This window comes from Chiloscyllium plagiosum, unplaced genomic scaffold (assembly GCF_037043375.1).
Source record: "Chiloscyllium plagiosum isolate Xiang-an unplaced genomic scaffold, Cpla_swu_hap1 HiC_scaffold_53X, whole genome shotgun sequence".
NCBI classification, from domain to species: domain Eukaryota; kingdom Metazoa; phylum Chordata; class Chondrichthyes; order Orectolobiformes; family Hemiscylliidae; genus Chiloscyllium; species Chiloscyllium plagiosum.
The window spans coordinates 24,026,981-24,051,473 of NW_028270191.1; the positions used below are offsets into that span (position 1 = coordinate 24,026,981).

The 24,493-nt window shown below is 50.8% G+C and overlaps 1 protein-coding gene across 1 annotated transcript in view; it reads right to left on the minus strand.

Annotated features, from left to right (window-relative positions):
• Positions 1-754: 754 nt before the first annotated feature.
• Positions 755-24,493, minus strand: part of LOC148134691 (uncharacterized) — a 27,675-nt gene continuing 3,936 nt past the window's right edge. Inside the window, exons 2-5 of the mRNA XM_087985499.1 lie at positions 22,677-23,512; positions 21,231-21,342; positions 14,827-14,905; positions 755-904 (exon numbers count right to left, since the gene is read on the minus strand). Of these exons, the coding sequence (XP_087841625.1) occupies positions 755-904; positions 14,827-14,905; positions 21,231-21,342; positions 22,677-23,512 (1,177 nt within the window). The remainder of the gene's footprint in view (positions 905-14,826; positions 14,906-21,230; positions 21,343-22,676; positions 23,513-24,493) is intronic.

A 24,493-nucleotide genomic window follows, 5' to 3' on the forward strand; every position in this document is an offset into this window, starting at 1 on the left:
GGAGATACCCAAGATTGCAAAGGTCTTGCTCTGGGCGAGTTGGGTAGAAACAGGAAACTGGAACCTTCTGGAATTGATCTCACGTGGTGGTGACATTACAAATTGTCCGGAAAATTAGTGATTCCCTCGAGTCCCGGTGACGATCACAATCTGGAAAGTGGGAGCCCCGTGGTCCAAGAATTGGTCCTCCCCAGATCTGGGTCACCAAGAGTTCACTGACTTGAGGTCCGACCGCTGTGCAGGTCAAAAGCAGGCATCATTTTGTTTGATGCTGTAGGAAGGGTCAGTGATTGGAACAGATAGTGAGGGTGCCCAGATTCTAGAGAAAGGGGTTGCAAGTGGTGCTGAAGGAGAGATGGAGATGTAAAATAGGTGTGAATGAAGGAGAAAATGGGTCTGCTCTATTGACAGCAAAGTTAGCAGGACATGGCTATGTGTATGGCCGGGTGGGGTGAGTGGGTGAAGGATATAAGAAAAATGGAGGATACCGAGGTCATGTTCTGAAATTGTGGAATTTGATACTGAGTCCTCGAGAGTATAAGATGGCTCAGTGGAAAATGGGGTGGTGTTCCTCCAGCTTGCATCGTGCTTCATTGGAACACCATAGCAGACCCGGGGTGGAAATCCAAGCAATGAGACCAAGGGGGTTGATTAAAACAGCAAGTGACTGGAAGGTCAGGACTATTTGTATGGACAGGGCAGAGTTGTCCCGCAAAGTGGTCACCCAGTCTAACCACAGGCTGTCCCTGGGTTGTCAACGGGTTCCGTTCTGGAGACCGTTCACAAGTCGATCTGTGCACAAGTCGGACCACAACGCAGGACACCAGAAAGGAGGTGCCCGCACGTACTGGGAACGGACAGCTAGGCCTGGAAGAAAATGCTGTGCAAGTTCACCAGAATTATCCTGTACAGGAAAGGGTTAACACTGGGCTACATCAATGGAAAGACTATGTCAGCGATTTCTTTTTTATTTTGAAAAGGTACTTTATTCATAAATTATCTCCAAGTGAATACAAGAAGTATGAAACTGTTCAGTACAGTACAGACCTTGCAGAAAATACAGTGGCATTTTGACATTCCTCACTGGAGCTCCAAACCAGTTGCAACACGCCATTTTCTGACCATGAAAGGGAATGGTTTTGATTCCCATTGAGGCTATGACAGTATCTCGAAAGGACTTTGCTGTCCTTTTCCCATAACCCTCAATTTGTTTCTCTGCAAAGGAGTGTCACACGTGTATGGGTGAGCTACATAGGAAAGAATCATAGAATCCCGACAGTGCAGATCGAGGCTATTTGCCCCATTGAGTTGGCACCAACCCTCTGAAGAGTATCCCATCCTATCCCCGTAACCCTGCATTCCCCATGGGTAACTGACCTAGCCTGTACAACCCTAGACATTATGAGGCAATTTAGTGGCACGGTGGCTCAGTGGTTAGCACTGCTGCCTCACAGCGCCAGGGACCTGGGTTCGATTCCAGCCTTGGGCGACTGACTGTGTGGAGTTTACACCTTCTCCCTGTATCTGTGTGGGTTTCCTCCCACAATCCAAAGATGTGCAGGTTAGGGTGGATTGGCTGTGGGATAGTGCCCAGGGATGTGTAGGTGAGGTACATTAGTCAGGGGTAAATGTAAGGGAATGGGTGGGATACTCTCCGGAGGGTCAGTGTGTTGGGCCAAATGGCCTGTTTCCACACTGTAGGGTTCTAAACCAAATGGAGCCTGGCCTTGGAGGCAGTCAGTAGCCTGAGTACCGATTACTGTGGTCCTGTGTCAAAAGGCTCTCGGAGAGCTTTGAGAAATGAAATGTCCTTCGCTTCATATAACAATGCTGTGAAGGCATAAACTGCAGCTGATGCTTCGAGAGCTTACAGATGAGGACCATTACTGTATTTATCACTGCTGTTGGCAAAGGGCTTGATTCAACAAGACTGGCATTGTGCAAACTGGCAACGTAATGTTGACATACCAGCTGCATTTGACAGACACCGCAGATACTGGACTAGTTCCCTGTGCCCCTACTCCCTCTGGGTCAGCTGCTGCTTTCGGCACATTCCCAAACTGGCTGATTTACTCTCTCTCTTTTATTTTGCCACCTTCGGCCTGTCTCCGTACGGCAAGAGCAAAGCACCAACAGCTTGGATTTGTTCCTTTTGGCCGAATGCAGTGTCCCAAGATGCATCACAGGAGCGTCAGAAACCGGAACGGGACAGAGAAATAGGCATTTGGGCAGGTGACCAAACGTTCTGTCAAAGAGGTCGGTTTTAAGTAGCATCTGAAAGGGGGAAGGTGAGGTGGAGAGGTGGAGAGGTTTAGGGAGGGAACTCCTGAGCTTCCAGCCCAAGCCAGACAGCTACATTGCATTCCCTAGCACTGCCTTTGCACTGTGTGCCAAACGCAAAAATAAATTCACCCAAAATCTTATTTCAAAAAAATTCCAGCCAGTGTATTATAAATAGCATTTATCAGGGAACCATCTCAAGGCTGAGATCTCATCTGAAGGTTGAGAATACGGCTTTAAAGTCAATTTATGGTTGGGTCAGATCAATGTCAGTCCAGGCTTGTAACTCATTCTGGGTGAGCTATCATTCAACATCCCTTCAGTATGTTCCTCCCTCCCACACTGGTACTCCACAGCCTCCAACTGGAGGAGGTGCCCCATCGAGCTGCAGCCCTCAGCACTGCCTGCATCATCAGGCACGCCAGCACAAGCCCCGAAACCAAATGGTGGCAGATCATTGAAACAAAGTGCAGTGATGGAACCTCACACACACAGATAGACACACACACATACACTCACACCTGCACACCCACACACACACCTGCACACACACACTCACTCACACCTGCACACCCACACACACACCCGCACACACACCCCCGCACACACACACACCCCCGCACACACACACACCCCCGCACGCACACACACACACACACACTCACTCACACCTGCACACCCACACACACACACCTGCACACACACACACTCACACCTGCACACCCACACACACCCCCGCACACACACACACCCCCGCACACACACACTCACTCACACCTGCACACCCACACACACACCCACATACACACACACACACCTGCACACCCACACCCGCACACACACACATACACACACACACACACTCACTCACACCTGCACACCCACACACACACCCGCACATACACACACTCACACCTGCACACCCACACACACACCCGCACACACACACACACCCGCACACACCTGCACACCCACACACATCCCCGCACATACACACACTCACTCACACCTGCACACCCACACACACATACACACACACACACACTCACACCTGCACACCCACACATACACACACACTCACACACACACCCGCATACACACATATACACACTTATACACACACCCGCCCACACACACACTCACACACTTACTCACACCTGCACACCCACACACACACTCACACACACACCCGCATACACACATATACACACATATACACACACCCGCCCACACACACCTGCACACCCATACACATACCCGCACACACACACACTCACACGCACACATATACACACACCCGCACACACACACTCACACACTCACTCACACCTGCACATCCACATACACACACACCCGCACACACACATATACACACACCCGCCCACACACACACACTCACACACTCACTCACACCTGCACACCCACACACACACCCGCACACTCACACCTGCACACACACACACACACCCGCACACACACATATACACACACCCGCCCACACACACACACTCACACACTCACTCACACCTGCACATACAAACACCCGCACACACACACATACACACACACACCCGCCCACACACTCACTCACACCTGCACACACACACACACACACCCACACACACACACATATACACACACACACACTCACACACACTCACTCACACCTGCACACCCACACACATACACACACCCCCGCACACACACATACACACACACACCCGCACACATATACACACACACTCACATATACACACACACCCACACACACCCACACATGTACACACACACCCACACACACACTCACGCACTCGCACACACCCACGCACACACACTCACACACACTCATACACTCACTCACACCCGCACGCACACACACGCACATACATACTCACACCCGCACACACACACACACCCACCCACACGCACATACACACACTCACACATACACTCACACATACACACACACACTCACACACACACACTCACACTAACACACACAGACTCACTCACACGCGCGCGCACATACACACACACTCACATACACACGTACACATGTACACACACACCCACACACTCACACCCGCGCACACACACACACACTCACACGCACACACACACTCACTCACTCACACCCGCACGCACACGCACACACTCACACACACGCACATACATACTCACACTCACACCCGCGCACACGCACACACACACCCACCCACACATACACACACTTACACATACACCCACACATACACACACACACTCACACACCCACACTTACACACACAGACTCACTCACATGTGCGCACACACCCACACACACACACTCACATACACGCACACACCCCCACACATACACAGATACATATACACAGACACACACTCACTCACACTCAGACACACACACACAAACAGGTAATCATATACACACACACACACTCACTCACTCTCACACACACACAGAGGCAGACACACACATACTGAGCCCTACTGTTATGATCTGGTCAGACTACATTTATAACAGAATGCAAATCTCAAATCTAATTGCTTTTGCTGAAACTGTAACCACACGGCAGTGCACAAGGAGATGACAGATGTCAAGAAAGGGTGACAAAGAAAAGCAGTTTGCATTAGCTAATGGTGCGATAAATATAGGGGATACAGACGCAGGGGCTGGCGTGGGGGAAGTGTGTGATAAAGAGCCTTTCTTTTAATCGCAAGTGGACCAGAACCACTGCACTCAAAGGTAGAGGGAGCAGAGAGACCAGCTGTCAGGTGTGGATGGGTTTGGAAGGTGCTGTCTGAGGATCTTTGGTGAATCTCTGCAGGGCATCTTGTAGATAGCACACGCTGCTGCTACTGAGCGTCGGTGGGGGAGGGAGTGGGTGTTTGTGGATGTGGGGCCAATGAAACAGGGGCTGCTTTGTCCTGGATGATGCTGAAACATGTGTCGCTGGAAAAGCGCAGCAGGCCAGGCAGCATCCAGGGAGCAGGAGAATCGACGTTTCAGGCATGAGCCCTTCTTCAGGAATGAGGAGGATGTGCCAAGCAGGCTAAGATAAAAGGTAGGGAGGAGGGACTTGGGGGAGGGGCGTTGGGAATGCGATAGGTGGAAGGAGGTTAAGGTGAGGGTGATAGGCTGGAGTGGGGGTGGGGCGGAGTGGTCAGGAAGAAGATTGCAGGTTAGGAAGGTGGTGCTGAGTTCGAGGGTTAGGACTGAGATAAGGTGGGGGGAGGGGAAATGAGGAAGCTGGAGAAATCTGCATCATCCCTTGTGGTTGGAGGGTTCCTAGGCGGAAGATGAGGCGCTCTTCCTCCAGGCGTCGTGTTGCCATGTTCTGCCAATGGAGGAGGCCAAGGACCTGCATGTCCTTGGTGGAGTGGGAGGGGGAGTTGAAGTGTTCAGCCACGGGGTGGTTGGGTTGGTTGGTCCGGGTGTCTCAGAGGTGTTCTCTGAAACGTTCCGCAAGTAGCCGGCCTGTCTCCCCAATATAGAGGAGGCCACATCGGGTGCAGTGGATGCAGTAAATGATATGTGTGGAGGTGCAGGTGGATTTGTGGCGGATATGGAAGGATCCCTTGGGGCCTTGGAGGGAAGTAAGGGGGGAGGTGTGGGCGCAAGTTTTGCATTTCTTGCGGTTGCAGGGGAAGGTGCCGGGAGTGGAGGTTGGGTTGGTGGGGGGTGTGGACCTGACGAGGGAGTCACGGAGGGAGTGGTCTTTTCGGAACGCTGATAGGGGAGGGGAGGGAAATATATCCCTGGTGGTGGGGTCCGTTTGGAGGTGGCGGAAATGACGGTGGATGATACGTTGTACATGGAGGTTGGTGGGGTGGTAGGTGAGGACCAGTGGGGTTCTGTCCTGGTGGCGGTTGGAGGGGGGGGGCTCAAGGGCGGAGGAGCGGGAAGTGGAAGAGATGTGGTGGAGAGCATCGTCAACCACGTCTGGGGGGAAATTGCAGTCTTTGAAGAAGGAGGCCATCTGGGTTGTACGGTTTTGGAACTGGTCCTCCTGGGAGCAGATGCGGTGGAGGCGAAGGAATTGGGAATGTGGGATGGCGTTTTTACAGGGGGCAGGGTGGGAGGAGGTGTAGTCTAGGTAGCTGTGGGAGTCGGTCGGTTTTATAGTGAATGTCCGTGTTGAGTCGGTTGCCCGAGATAGAAATGGAGAGGTCGAGGAAGGGGAGGGAGGAGTCTGAGATGGTCCAGGTGAATTTGAGGTCGGGGTGGAAGGTGTTGGTGAAGTGGATGAACTGTTCAACCTCCTCGTGGGAGCATGAGGCAGCGCCGATACAGTCATCGATGTAGCGGAGGAAAAGGTGGGGGGATGGTGCCAGTGTAGCTGCGGAAGATGGACTGTTCCACATACCCTAAGAAGAGGCAGGCATAGCTGGGGCCCATGCGGGTGCCCATGGCTACTCCTTTGGTTTGGAGGAAGTGGGAGGATTGGAAAGAGAAGTTGTTCAGGGTGAGGACCAGTTCAGTCAGTCGAAGGAGGGTGTCGGTGGAAGGGTACTGGTTGGGTCGGCGGGAAAGGAAGAAGCGGAGGGCTTTAAGTCCTTCGTGATGGGGGATGGAGGTGTACAGGGACTGGATGTCCATGGTGAAGATAAGGCGTTGGGGACCGGGGAAGCGAAAATCATGGAGGAGGTGGAGGGAATGGGTGGTGTCCCGGACGTAGGTGGGGAGTTCTTGGACTAAGGGGGACAGGACCGTGTCGAGGTATGCCGAGATGAGATCAGTGGGGCAGGAGCAGGCTGAGACAATGGGTCGTCCGGGGCAGTCAGGTTTGTGGATTTTGGGCAGGAGGTAGAAACGGGCGGTGCGGGGTTGTGGGACTATGAGGTTGGAGGCGGTAGATGGGAAATCCCCCGAGGTGATGAGGTTATGGATGGTCTGGGAGCTGATGGTTTGGTAGTGGGAGGTGGGGACGTGGTCAAGGGGGCATGCAGGTCCTTGGCCTCCTCCATCGCCAGACCCTGGCCACACGACGCCTGGAGGAAGAGCGCCTCATCTTCCGCCTAGGAACCCTCCAACCACACAGGATGAATGTAGATTTCTCCAGCTTCCTCATTTCCCCTCCCCCCACCTTTTCTCAGTCCCAACCCTCGGACTCAGCATTGCCTTCTTGACCTGCAATCTTCTTCCCGACCTCTCCGCCCCCACCCCCACTCCGGCCTATCACCCTCACCTTGACCTCCTTCCACCTATTGCATTTCCAACGCCCCTCCCCCAAGTCCCTCCTCCCTACCTTTTATCTTAGCCTGCTGGACACACTTTCCTCATTCCTGAAGAAGGGCTTATGCCCGAAATGTCGATTCTCCTGTTCCTTGGATGCTGCCTGACCTGCTGCGCTTTTCCAGCAACACATTTTTCAGCTCTGATGCCCAGCATCTGCAGCCCTCACTTTCTCCTCGTTGGTTTTGTCCTGGATGATGTCAAGCCTCTTGAGTGTTGTTGGAGTGAAGTGTTTTCTCTGGACCCATCCAGGAAGAATGAGACACAGAGAGAGGCCGGGAGAAAATAAGGGAATGAAAGCTGTTTGAGGAAGATAAAGAAAAAGAGAGAGGCAGTGAACAAAAGGAACAGGGAGAAAACGAATGAGTGAGAAAAAGAGATACGGACAGAGATAGGAGGAGGTGACAGGAACAGGAAGGCAGAACATGCCGAGCTGGATTTGACCATCCCAGTGGGTTTCTTACTCACCAGTTGGAGGGTTGGGGTGCAACTGCTGTCAGTTCCAATGCGGGGGGAGACAGAATAGGGTACACTGCCCATCAGGAAGTGGCAGATGTGCCATCTGCCAATTTCCATTGCTCGTCAGCACCACCAGAAGTGGTGGCAGCTGCTGGCACTGCGCTCCCCAGGGGCCCCGAGGGTGGGATGGAATCGGGGTAGAGGATTGGACAGAGGTTGCCTGATTTGAGATTCCAGCTGATTCACAGGCGCTGCCCCCTACACCACCCCTGCGCCCCCTCAAGAGGTCTCTTGGGCACCATTCAGAAGGCATGAGAAAGGTATGCAGCCCCTCCAAGCTATCGCAGACTTGGGGGGGTACCAGGGTGGGGTGAGCTCAGAGCTAAATGGGCTGAGCAGTCTGATAAATCAGCCCTATTCACATCCCATCAGCAGGAGTCCCACATCAGACCTCTGACATACTCCAATAGTGGGAGACTCACATGGGGAGCTCTCTCCAGTGATTAATTGGGCCTGGTTGCCATGGTTTCCATGCATTAAATCCAGCCCTTAGAGAGAGACAGGCACAGAGAGAGAGAGAGTGACATGGGTGGACAATGGGAGGAATGGAGAGAGATGCAATAAGAAAGAGACTAAGATGGATAAAAAAGAGAAAGGGCAGGAGGAAGGGGGTTGGCAGAGAGTGAAGAATGAGACTAATCCCTGGAACAAGCAGTTTGCCTTATGAGGAAAGGTTGGACAGGCTAGGCCTCTATCCTCTGGAGTTTAGAGGAGTCAGAGGTGGCACATAAAATCCTGAGGGGACTTTACTGGGTGGATATGGAAAGGTTGTTTCCTCTTGTGGGAGAATCTAGAATTAGGGGTCATTGTTTTAAAATAAGTGGTTGCCCATTTAAGACGGAGATGAGGAAACATTTTTTTTCTCTCTTTGAGGGTCGAGAGTCTTTGGAATTCCCTTCCTCAAAAGGCAGTGGATGCAGAATCGTTCAATATTTCTCAGGCAGAGGGAGATAGATCCTTGATGACCAAGGGGGATGAAAGATTATCGGGGGATACGCAGGAAGGTAGAGATGAGGTTAAAATCAGATCAGCCGCGATCTTATAGAAGGGCTGAGCGGCCTCCTTTTGATGGAAAGAAACATGATGCAATGGGGGACAAAGTAATATGTCCTTCTATATTAAAGACAAAGGAAGCTAAGATTGCTGGAAAATGGGATTTGAAGAGTTGTTTTTGAACAGCATAGACTCAATGGGACAAAGGGCCGTTTCACTCTGTGCTGTCGACCTCTCTGACTGTATGACTATCCTAGTTGGGAATCTAGTACAGTTGGTTCTGATATAATATGTAAATTCTATTCTCGTGCGATCTCACGTTAAAAGAAAATGGCGCGATAGCCACACCTTTTAAACGAATGGGGCCTGGAATCACGTTATAGCCATTACAGGTAAGGAACGTTCACATTCTACAAATTTACCAGTCAATCGCATGAAAGCCAATTTGTATTTAAGAACCAGGCGTTATAGCAGAACTGACTGTACATGAAAGCAGCATCGAGAAGGTGAACTTGAATTTGTACAAGATCGAAGTAAGATTGTGGTCGTGTACATTCTGGGTCGTACTATAAAAAGGAACTAAACACAAGTGAAAAGGAGAAGCATAAATCTACCAGCAGATTTAACGGGGTGAAAGGTTACAGTTATAACTAGTGTTTTGAGAATCAAGGGCTTGTTTGACTGGAATTGGGAAGGTTAAAGGGTGGTCTGATAGCCATCTTCAAAGTTAGGAAGAGTTATAAAGAAAAGGCCAAGAGTAATCGATTGTCTCACAACCCAGAGGGAGCAATCACATTTCTTACAGAAGAGGAATATTGAAGGCTAGGTTGTTTGACAGCACGGTGGCTCAGTGGTTAGCACTGCTGCCTCACAGCACCAGGGACCCAGGTTCGATTCCAGCCTCGGGTGTCTGTCTGTGTGGAGTTGGCACATTCTCCCAGTGGGTTTCCTCCCCCACAATCCAAAGATGCACAAGTTAGATGAATTGGCCATGCTAAATTGCCCAGAGTGTTCAGGAATGTATAAGTTGTGTGCATTAGTTAGGGGAAAATATAGGATAATTGGGGGGGGGGGGGTTAACTCTTCAGAGGGTCGGTGTGGACTGGTTGGGCTGAAGGGCCTGTTTCCACACTGGAGGGAATCTATCCTCTCGCCTGCCTTCCAACAATCAGTCCCCATGAGCAGTGAGCTCGGTAAAGTTCACTTTCTTCCTCCAACACCTGTCACGTTTGGTGCTGGGAGCGAAGTCGGAAAGTTAGCCCACATCAGACAAACAGCGTGGGGTTCCTTTACACAGTTGGTGGCAGAATAGCTAGTTCCTGATGGTCAAAATCGGCGCTTGTGCCTGATCTATCTTTGGTTCCGACTGATGGCTGCCAAGGCAAAAATAAATAGGAACAGGAGGAGGCCGTTCAGCCCCTCAAGCGTGCTGCACCATTGAATAGGATGATGGCTGACCCAACACCCCTTATGTTCCCTTTCCCTCCTGTTCCCTTTCCCTCCTGTTCCCCACTGATCAAGAATCTATCAATCTCACTCTTAAATGTACACAATGACTCTGCCCCCACAGCTCTCTGTGGAAGGATGTTCCAAAGACACTCAACTCTCTGAGAGAAGAAATTCCTCCTGATCTCAGTCTTAAATTGGCGCCCCTTTATTTCTGAGACTGTGCTCCTCTGGTCGGAGACTCTCCCATGAAGGGAGATATCCTCTCAGCACTGACCCTGTCAAAGCCCCGACATTATTTCAATGAGATTACCTCTCATTCCTCTAAACTCCAAGAAGTAGAGTCCCAATCTCTTTAGCCTTTGCTCATAAGACAATCCCTCTGTATCAGAGATAATTGTTGTGAACATTCTCCGAACTACGTCGAATGAATAATATCTTTCCTTAAATAAGGGACCAAAACTGCTCACAGTACTCCAGATGTGGTCTCCCCAGCACCTTGTACAGTTGCAGTAAGACTCCCCTACTCTTATACTCCAACCGCCTTGAAATAAGGGCCCACATTCCATTAGCCTTCCTGCTTACCGGCTGCACCTGTGTGCTAGCTTTCTGTGTTGCAATTTTTGAGAAGATTTGTAGCTCAGGTTGAGGTTCATGTTGTAAGTTTGCTCACTGAGTTGGAAGGTTTGCTTTCAGACGTTTCGTCACCATGCTCGGTAACATCATCAGTGAGCCTCTGTTGAAGCACTGGTGTTCTGTCCCGCTTTCTATTAGTGTGTCTTGGTCCTTTGTGGTGGGAGATATCACTTGCGGTTCTTTTTCTGAGAGTTTGGTAAATGAGGTCCAAATCGATGTATTTATTGATGGAGTTCCGGTTTGAATACCAGGCCTCTAGGAATTCCCATGTGTATCTTTGTTTAGCCTCTCCCAGAATGGATGTATTGTCTCAGTCGAACTGGTGTCCCTCATTGTCTATAATGTATGGATACTAGTGTTAGTTGGTCATGTCATTTGGTGGCTAGTTGGTGCTTGTGTATCCTGATGGCTAGTTTCCTGCCAGTCTGTGCGGTGTAATGTTTGTTGCAGTCCTTGAAGGGTATTTTCTATATGACGTTCATTCTGCTGGTTGTTGGTACAGGTTCATCAAGAGTTGTTTCACTGTGTTGGTAGGTTTGTGGGCTACCATGATGCCAAGGGGCTGGAGTAGTCTGGTTGTCTGAGATGTCTTTAATGTATGGTAGTACAGCTAGAGTCTCTGGGCGTGTTGTATCTTCTTGTTTAGGTTTGTTGTGTGAGAATCGGTGGACTGTGCTTACCCGTTGTTCCCGAATAAGTTGTATAGGTGTTTTTCTTCGGCATCCCGTAGTTCCTGGGTGCTGCAGTGTGTTGAGGCTCGTTTAAATGTCCTGATGCAGCTCAGTTTGTGGGTGTTGGGATAATTGCTCCTGTAGTTGAGTATCTGGTCTGTGTGTCGCTTTCCTGTAGATGCTGGTTTGCAGCTGTCCATAGGCTTTTTGTTCCACTGTGACATCCAGAGACTAACTTTCTGTGTTGGAGCTTTCTCCATTGAACCAATAGTCTTTATTTTGGCCTTCCTTCCAAAATGAACAGCTTCCCCCACACTGCCAAGTCTGGTCGCCATTCCTCTCGGGTTATCCTGGGAGTCTCTGGGAATTATGACCAGTCTCCCGGGCACTGGTGAGAGCTGCCAATTCATTAAGGCCATTCTAGACAATGGTGCTGTTCACTTCATTGTACTATCGATATAGCAGTAGCGATAATGGTGAATAATGGTCCGTTTTGGTCATTGTCAAGAGTAATCCAGGTGGGGAGAGAAAGATAATGGAAGCAGAGAGCTGAGGATGCTGGAAATAGAAACAGAAGGTGCTGGAGAAACTCAGCAGGTCAGGCAGCATCTGTGGAGAAAGGAACTGAAGTTTTGAGTCCTCAGCGCTGAAGGGGACTGAGAAATGGTAGTGTTTATGGGAGTGGTAAGGAGGAGTGTAACAGATGGCAAAAGTGCCAACAGCAAAAGATACAGCAAGTACTTGTGATAGAGGAGAGATATAGATAGTAATAGTCGCTGTTAATAGCAGAACATAGGTCAGCTCTGTTGAGAGCAAGCCCATGCAAACAAGTTGTTGAGTTTGGGGTGGGGAGCAGGGTGTAATCAAAATGCAGGACAGCAATCATACTCTGAAATGACTGAACTCATTGTTGAATCCTGAAGGCAGTAAGATGCCTGAATGGAAAAGGAGGTGCAGTTCCTTCAGTTGGGCTTTGCTGGAACATTGTACAGGCATTAGGACAGAGGACAGTCTGCCTGGAGGATAGGCCAATGCAGAGAGTACAGGGGTGGGACAGTTTTCGGGTGAAAGCCTCGAGGAAGGATTCCAGCTGGAGTTGGCGACCCTACAAGCAGAGTACATCATCACCGGCCCAAAACAGAGCTCTCAGGCTGATGGCTTGGGGATCACACAGTAACACACACACAGTGCCACACACACACAGTTACACACACACAGTGCCACACACACACACACAGTTACACACACACAGTGCCACGCACACACAGTTACACACACACACAGTGCCACACACACACACACAGTTACACACACACACAGTGCCACACACACACACACACACACAGTTACACACACACAGTTACACACACACACACAGTGCCACACACACACACAGTTACACACACACACAGTGCCACACACACACACAGTTACACACACACACAGTTATACATACACACAGTGCCACACACACACATGCACACAGTAACACACAGTGCCACACACACAGTGCCACACACAGTGACACACACACACACATGTGCACACAGTAACACACACAGTGCCACATACACACATGTGCTCACAGTAACACACACAGTGACACACACACAGTAACACACAGTGCCACACACACACATGTGCACACAGTTACACACACACAGTGCCACACACACACACACATGCACACAGTTACACACACACAGTGCCACACACACACGTGCACACAGTAACACACAGTGCCACACACACACGTGCACACAGTAACACACATAGTGCCGCACACACGCACGTGCACACAGTAACACACACATAGTGCCGCACACACACACGTGCACACAGTAACACACACATAGTGCCGCACACACACACGTGCACACAGTAACACACACAGTGCCACACAAACACATGTGCACACAGTAACACACACACAGTGCCACACACACACACACATGCACACAGTAACACACACACAGTGCCACACACACACGTGCACACAGTAACACACACAGTGACACACACACACGTGCACACAGTAACGCACACAGTAACACACACAGTGCCACACACACACACACACGTGCACACAGTAACACACAGTGCCACACACACGTGCACAGAAAACACACACAGTGCCACACACACACGTGCACACAGTAACACACACAGTGCCACACACACACACGTGCACACAGTAACACACACAGTGCCACACACACACACACATGCACACAGTAACACACACACCGTGCCACACACACACACATATGCACAGTTACACACACAGTGCCACACACACACACACACATGCACACAGTAACACACACAGTGCCACACACACACATGCACACAGTAACACACACACAGTGCCACACACACGTGCACACAGTAACACATACAGTGCCACACACACGTGCACACAGTAACACATACAGTGCCACACACACACACATGCACACAGTAACACACACACAGTGCCACACACGCACATGCACACAGTTATACACACACACATTGCCACACACACACGTGCACACAGTAACACACACAGTGCCACACACACACATGTGCACACAGTAACACACACACACACACACACACATGTGCACACAGTAATACAGTAATACACACACACACACGTGCACACAGTAACACACACAGTGCCACACACACACACGTGCACAGAGTAACACACACACTGTGGCACACACACACACGTGCACACAGTAACACACACAGTGCCACACACACAGTAACACACAGTGCCACACACACACATGTGCACACAGTTACACACACACAGTGCCACACACACACACACATGCACACAGTTACACACACACAGTGCCACACACACACGTGCACACAGTAACACACAGTGCCACACACACACGTGCACACAGTAACACACATAGTGCCGCACACACGCACGTGCACACAGTAACACACACATAGTGCCGCACACACGCATGTGCACACAGTAACACACACATAGTGCTGCACACACACACGTGCACACAGTAACACACACAGTGCCACACAAACACATGTGCACACAGTAACACACACACAGTGCCACACACACACACACATGCACACAGTAACACACACACAGTGCCACACACACACGTGCACACAGTAACACACACAGTGACACACACACACGTGCACACAGTAACGCACACAGTAACACACACAGTGCCACACACCCACACACACACGTGCACACAGTAACACACAGTGCCACACACACGTGCACAGAAAACACACACAGTGCCACACACACACGTGCACACAGTAACACACACAGTGCCACACACACACACGTGCACACAGTAACACACACAGTGCCACACACACACACACATGCACACAGTAACACACACACCGTGCCACACACACACACATATGCACAGTTACACACACAGTGCCACACACACACACACACACATGCACACAGTAACACACACAGTGCCACACACACACATGCACACAGTAACACACACACAGTGCCACACACACGTGCACACAGTAACACATACAGTGCCACACACACGTGCACACAGTAACACATACAGTGCCACACACACACACATGCACACAGTAACACACACACAGTGCCACACACGCACATGCACACAGTTATACACACACACAGTGCCACACACACACGTGCACACAGTAACACATACAGTGCCACACACACGTGCACACAGTAACACACACAGTGCCACACACACACATGTGCACACAGTAACACACACACACACACACACACATGTGCACACAGTAATACAGTAATACACACACACACACGTGCACACAGTAACACACACAGTGCCACACACACACACGTGCACAGAGTAACACACACACTGTGGCACACACACACACGTGCACACAGTAACACACACAGTGCCACACACACACACGTGCACAGAGTAACACACACACAGTGCCACACACACACATGCACACAGTAACACACACAGTGCCACACACACATGCGCACAGTAACACACACACAGTGCCACACACACACACACAGTTACACATACACACAGTGCCACACACAGTGCCACACACACACGTGCACACAGTTACACACACACACAGTGCCACACACACACGTGCACACAGTAACACACACAGTGCCACACACACACATGCTCACAGTAACACACACAGAGCCACACACACACATGCACACAGTAACACACAGTGCCACACACACACGTGCACACAGTAACACACAGTGCCACACACACAGTGACACACACACAGTGACACACACACACACGTGCACACAGTAACACACACAGTGCCACATACACACATGTGCTCACAGTAACACACAGTGACACACACAGAGTGACACACACACAGTAACACACAGTGCCACACACACACATGCACACAGTTACACACACACACAGTGCCACACACACACACGTGCACACAGTAACACACACAGTGCCACACACACACACGTGCACACAGTAACACACATAGTGCCGCACACACACGTGCACACAGTAACACACACATAGTGCCGCACACACACACGTGCACACAGTAACACACACAGTGCCACACAAACACATGTGCACACAGTAACACACACACAGTGCCACACACACACGTGCACACAGTAACACACGCACAGTGCCACACACACACGTGCACACAGTAACGCACAGTGCCACACACACACGTGCACACAGTAACACACAGTGACACACACACACACGTGCACACAGTAACACACACAGTGCCACACACACAGTGCCACACACACATGCACACAGTAACACACACAGTGCTACACACACACACACGTGCACACAGTAACACACAGTGCCACACACACACGTGCACACAAAACACACATAGTGCCACACACACACGTGCACACAGTAACACACACAGTGCCACACACACACGTGCACACAGTAACACACACACACCGTGCCACACACACACATATGCACAGTAACACACAGTGCCACACACACACACGTGCACACAGTAACACACACAGTGCCACACACACACACATGCACACAGTAACACACACAGTGCCACACACACACACGTGCACACAGTAACACACACAGTGCCACACACACACACATGCACACAGTAACACTCACACACCGTGCCACACACACACACGTGCACACAGTAACACACACAGTGCCACACACACACATGCACACATTTATACACACACAGTGCCACACACACACGTGCACACAGTAACACACACAGTGCCACACACACACACACACGTGCTCACAGTAACACACACAGTGCCACACACACACATGTGCACACAGTAACACACACACACACACACACACATGCACACAGTAATACAGTAATACACACACACACACACACACATGCACACAGTAACACACACAGTGCCACACACACACACACACAGGTGCACACAGTAACACACACAGTGCCACACACACACACACACAGGTGCACACAGTAACACACACAGTGCCACACACACACACACACACGTGCTCACAGTAACACACACAGTGCCACACACACACATGTGCACACAGTAACACACACACACACACACACACACATGCACACAGTAATACAGTAATACACACACACACACACACATGCACACAGTAACACACACAGTGCCACACACACACACGTGCACACAGTAACACACACACTGTGGCACACACACACACGTGCACACAGTAACACACACAGTCCCACACACACACACATGCACACAGTAACACACACAGTGCCACACACACATGCGCACAGTAACACACACACAGTGCCACACACACATGCACACAGTAACACACACAGTGCCACACACACATGCACACAGTAACACACACAGTGCCACACACACACACACACGTGTACACAGTAATACACACACACAGGTGCACACAGTAACACACACACACACACGTGCACACAGTAATACAGTAATACACACACACACACATGCACACAGTAACACACACAGTGCCACACACACACACGTGCACTCAGTAACACACACACTGTGGCACACACACACACGTGCACACAGTAACAAGCACAGTGCCACACACACATGCGCACAGTAAAACACACAGTGCCACACACACACGTGTACACAGTAATACACACACACGTGCAGACAGTAACACACACAGTGCTACACACACAAACGTGCACACAGTAACACACACACAGTGCCACACACACACACGTGCACACAGTAACACACACACACAGTGCCACACACACACGTGCACACAGTAACACACACACAGTGCCACCCACACACACGTGCACACAGTAACACACACACAGTAACACAAACACGTGCACACTGTAACACACACAGTGCCACACACACACGTGCACACAGTAACAGACACAGTGCCACACACACACGTGCACACAGTAACACACACAGTGCCACACACACACGCACACAGTAACACACACACACAGTGCCACCCACACACACGTGCACACAGTAACACACACAGTGTCACCCACACACGTGCACACAGTAACACACACAGTGCCACACACACACGTGCACACAGTAACACACAGTGCCACACACACATGCACACAGTAACACACACACAGTGCCACACACACACACGTGCACACAGTAACACACAGTGCCACACACACACATGCACACAGTAACACACACAGTGCCACACACACACACCTGTGCACACAGTAACTAACACAGTGCCACACACACACACACACGTGCACACAGTAACACACACAGAGTGCCACACATGCACACAGTAACACACACACACAGTGCCACACACACTTGCACGTGCACACAGTAACGTACACACACAGTGCCACACACACACACGTGTACACAGTGGCATGCGCACACAGTGCCACACACACAGTGCCACACACACACACACACACACACACGTGCATACAGTAACACACACAGCGACACACACACAGTGCCACACACACACACGTGCATACAGTAACACACACACAGTGCCACGCACACACGTGCACACAGTAACACACACACACTGCCACATGCACGTGCACACAGAAACACACACACACACTGCCACACACACGTGCACACAGTGACACACACACGTGCACGCGCACAGTGACACACACGCAATGCCACACGCACACACACGTGCATACAGTAACACACACAGCGACACACACACAGTGCCACACATACACACGTGCATACAGTAACACACACACAGTGCCACGCACACACGTGCACGCAGTAACACACACACATTGCCACACACACGTGCACATGCACACAGAAACACACACAGCCACACACACATGTGCACACAGTGACACACACACGTGCACGCGCACACAGTGACACACACATGCAATGCCACACACACACATACATGTGTACACAGTAACACACACAGTAACACACACACAGGTGCACACAGTAACACACACAGTGACACACACATGTGCACGCACAGTGACACACGCACGCAATGCCACACGTGCACACAGTAATACACACACAATGCCACACACACGTGCACGTGCACACAGTAACACACACACAGTGCCACACGCACGTGCACACAGTAACACACACAGTGACACACAGACATGTGCATGTGCACACAGTAACACACACAGTGCCACACACACACACGTGCACACAGTGACACACAGACATGTGCATGTGCACACAGTAACACACACAGTGCCACACACATACGTGCACACAGTAACACACTGTGCCACACACACACACGTGCACACAGTGACACACAGACATGTGCATGTGCACACAGTAACACACAGTGCCAAACACACATATGTGCACACAGTGACACACACACATGTGCATGCGCACACAGTAACACACACAGTGCCACACACACGTGCACGTGCACACAGTAACACACACACAGTGCCACACACACACGTGCACACATTTACACACACACAGTGCCACACACACACGTGCACACAGTTACACACACACAGGTGCACACACACACAAAGTGCCACACACACACACACGTGCACGTGCACACAGTGACACATACACACGGGTGCACACAGACACACACACAGTGACACGCGCACACACACACACACATTCGCCCACACGCATGCTCACACAGCGACACACGCACACCCACACAGACACAAACAGTCAAACACACACACAGAAACACACACACACACACACAGACACGCGCACACAGACACACACGCACGCACACAGACACACACACAGACACAGACACACACACACGCACACACAGACACACACACGCACGCACACAGACACACGCACACAGACACACACACACACGCACAGACACACACGCACGCACACAGACACACACGCACACAGACACACACGCGCGCACACAGACACACACAGACACACACACACAGACACACACAGACACAAGCACATGCACGCACGCACACACACACAGACACACACACAGACACACACACTCGCACACACACACAGACACACACACACGCACACAGACACATACGCAGGCACACACACACGCGCGCACACAGACACAGGCACACAGACACACACATAGACACAGACACACACACACAGACACACACACGCACACACACAGACACACGCACACACACGCACACAGGCACATACGCAGGCACACACACACGCGCGCACACAGACACAGGCACACAGACACACACATAGACACAGACACACACACACAGACACACACACGCACACACACAGACACACGCACGCACACAGACACACACACGCGCACACAGACACACACACAGACACACACAGACACAAGCACATGCACGCACACACACACACACTCGCGCACACACACACAGACACACACGCACACAGACACACACACACAGACACACACACAGACACGCACACACACGCACACAGATAACACACAGACACACACACACAGACACACACACACGCACACAAACACACACACACGCACACAGGCACATACGCAGACACACACACACGCGCGCACACAGACACAGGCACACAGACACACACATAGACACAGACACACACACACACACACGCACGCACACAGACACACACACACACAGACACACACACACACGCACACAGACACACACGTGCGCACACAGACACACACACAGACACACACAGACACAAGCACATGCACACACACACACGCACACAGACACACACTCGCACACACACACAGACACACACGCACAGACACACACACAGACACACACACAGACACACACACAGACACAAACACACAGACACACACACACGCACACAGACACGCACACACACGCACACAGATAACACACAGATGCACACACACAGACACACACACACGCACACAGGCACATACGCAGACACACACACACGCGCGCACACAGACACACACGCGCGCACACAGACACACACACACAGACACACACACACAGACACACAGACACACAGACACACACACATGCACACAGACACACACACACAGACGCACATATGCAGACACACACACACGCGCGCGCACAGACACAGGCACACAGACACACACACAGACACACACACGCACGCACACAGACACACACACACAGACACACACGCACGCACACTCGCACACACACACAGACACACACGCACACAGACACACACATAGACACAAACACACAGACACACACACACGCACACAGACACGCACACACACGCACACAGATAACACACAGACGCACACACGCACACAGGCACATACGCAGACACACACACGCGCGCACACAGACACACACGCGCGCACACAGACACACACACACAGACACACACAGACACAAGCACATGCACACAGACACACACACACACAGACACACACACACGCACACAGGCACATACGCAGACACACACATACGCGCGCACACAGACACACACACAGACTCACACACACAGACACACACAGACACAAGCACATGCACACAGACACACACACACAGACACACACACACACGCACACATGCACACACACACAGACACACACACAGACACACACACGCACACAGACAAACACACAGACACACACGCACACACACACGCACACAGACACACACACAGATACACACAGACACACACACACTCGCACACACACACAGACACACACAGACACAAACACACAGACACAAACACACAGACACACGCACACAGACACACACACACGCACACAGACACGCACACAGACGCACACAGATAACACACAGATGCACACACACAGACACACACACACGCACACAGGCACATACGCAGACACACACGCGCGCACACAGACACACACGCGCGCACACAGACACACACACACAGACACACACACACAGACACAAGCACATGCACACAGACACACACACACGCACATACGCAGACACACACACACGCACATACGCAGACACACACACGCGCGCGCACAGACACAGGCACACAGACACACACACAGACACACACACGCACGCACACAGACACACACACACGCACGCACACTTGCACACACACACAGACACACACGCACACAGACACACACATAGACACAAACACACAGACACACACACACGCACACAGACACGCACACAGACACACACATAGACGCACACACACAGACACACACACGCACACAGGCACATACGCAGACACACACACACGCGCGCACACAGACACACACGCGCGCACACAGACACACACACACGCACACAGGCACATACGCAGACACACACACACGCACACAGGCACATACGCAGACACACACACACGCACGCACACACACATACGCGCGCACACAGACACACACACAGACTCACACACACAGACACACACAGACACAAGCACATGCACACAGACACACACACACAGACACACACACACATGCACACACACACAGACACACACAGACACACACACGCACACAGACAAACACACAGACACACACGCACACGCGCACACACACGCACACAGACACACACACAGATACACACACAGACACACACGCACACACACACGCACACACACACGCACACACACACAGACATGCACACAGACACACACACACACGTGCACACAGACACACACACAGACACACACACGCACATAGACACATACACACACACCAACACACCGACACACACACATGCACACAGACACACACATACAGACACACACACGCACACAGACACGTACACACGCACACAGACACGTACACACACACACAGACATACACACACACAGACATACACACACACACAGACACAGACACACACACATGCACACAGACACACACACACACACATGCACAGACACAGACACACACACATGCACACAGACACACACACACACACAGACATACACACACACACATGCACACAGACACACACATGCACACAGACACACACACACACAGACACATACACACACACACATGCACACAGACACACACACACACACGCATGCACACAGACACACACACACACACACACGCACATGCACACAGACACACACACACACACACAGACACACACACACATGCACACAGACACGCACACATACACACACACACACATGCACACAGACACACACACATACACACACACACACAGACACACACACACACACACATGCACACAGACACACACATACACACAGCAAAGGCTACGACAACGGATGAATGGGCACCGCACAACAATGAACAGACAGGAGGGTTCCCTCCCAGTTGGGGAACACTTCAGTGGTCCAGGACATTCAGCCTCGGACCTTCGGGTGACCATCCTCCAAGGTGGACTTCGGGACAGGCAGCAGAGAAAAGTGGCTGAGCAGAGGCTGATAGCTAAGTTCGGTACCCATAGGGAGGGCCTCAACCGGGACCTTGGGTTCATGTCACATTACAGGTGACCACCATTGCACTATACACACACACAGGCACTCCTATATGCACATACACATGGACGGACACACACACCCTTACAGACACACACACTCCCATACTCAACAGGTATCCTCTCAGAGACTTAGATCACTCTACACTCATGCACACACATATACACTCTCTCACAGACACTCACTACCTCCCACCCCAGACACACACACACACACACTCCCACACTCACACATGCACCCCCTCACAGACTTAAGACACTCTGCACTCATTACTCACACACACATATACACTCTCTCTCACACTCAGAACCCCCAACCCAGACAGACACACACACACAGACAGACAAAGACAAACATGCGCACATATATGTTTGTGGATTGAATTTGTACTTGCAGGGTTACATTGTACTTTGCTCAAAAACTGCATGAATTTACGTAAAACTCCGTTATCTCACTTTTTAGATTAGAATCAATCTAAACATCAGGTCATAGACAGAGAACACAGGGGGCTAACACCTTCAACATATTGTCTATCTATCACCATTGTTAACAGCTAACCCGAGAATGCAACTTTTTAAAAAAACGTTTTGCGACTTGCATATGAAAGAACTGAAACTATCATGGTCCTTCTAACAGATGAGAAACTTAACAAACAATCAAGGTATTTTTCAATGTATAATTTCAGTTACATCACACTGTAAACGTTTGCTATAAATTCTGTGCCTTACAATTGTGTCCCCCACAATTGATGAAGGA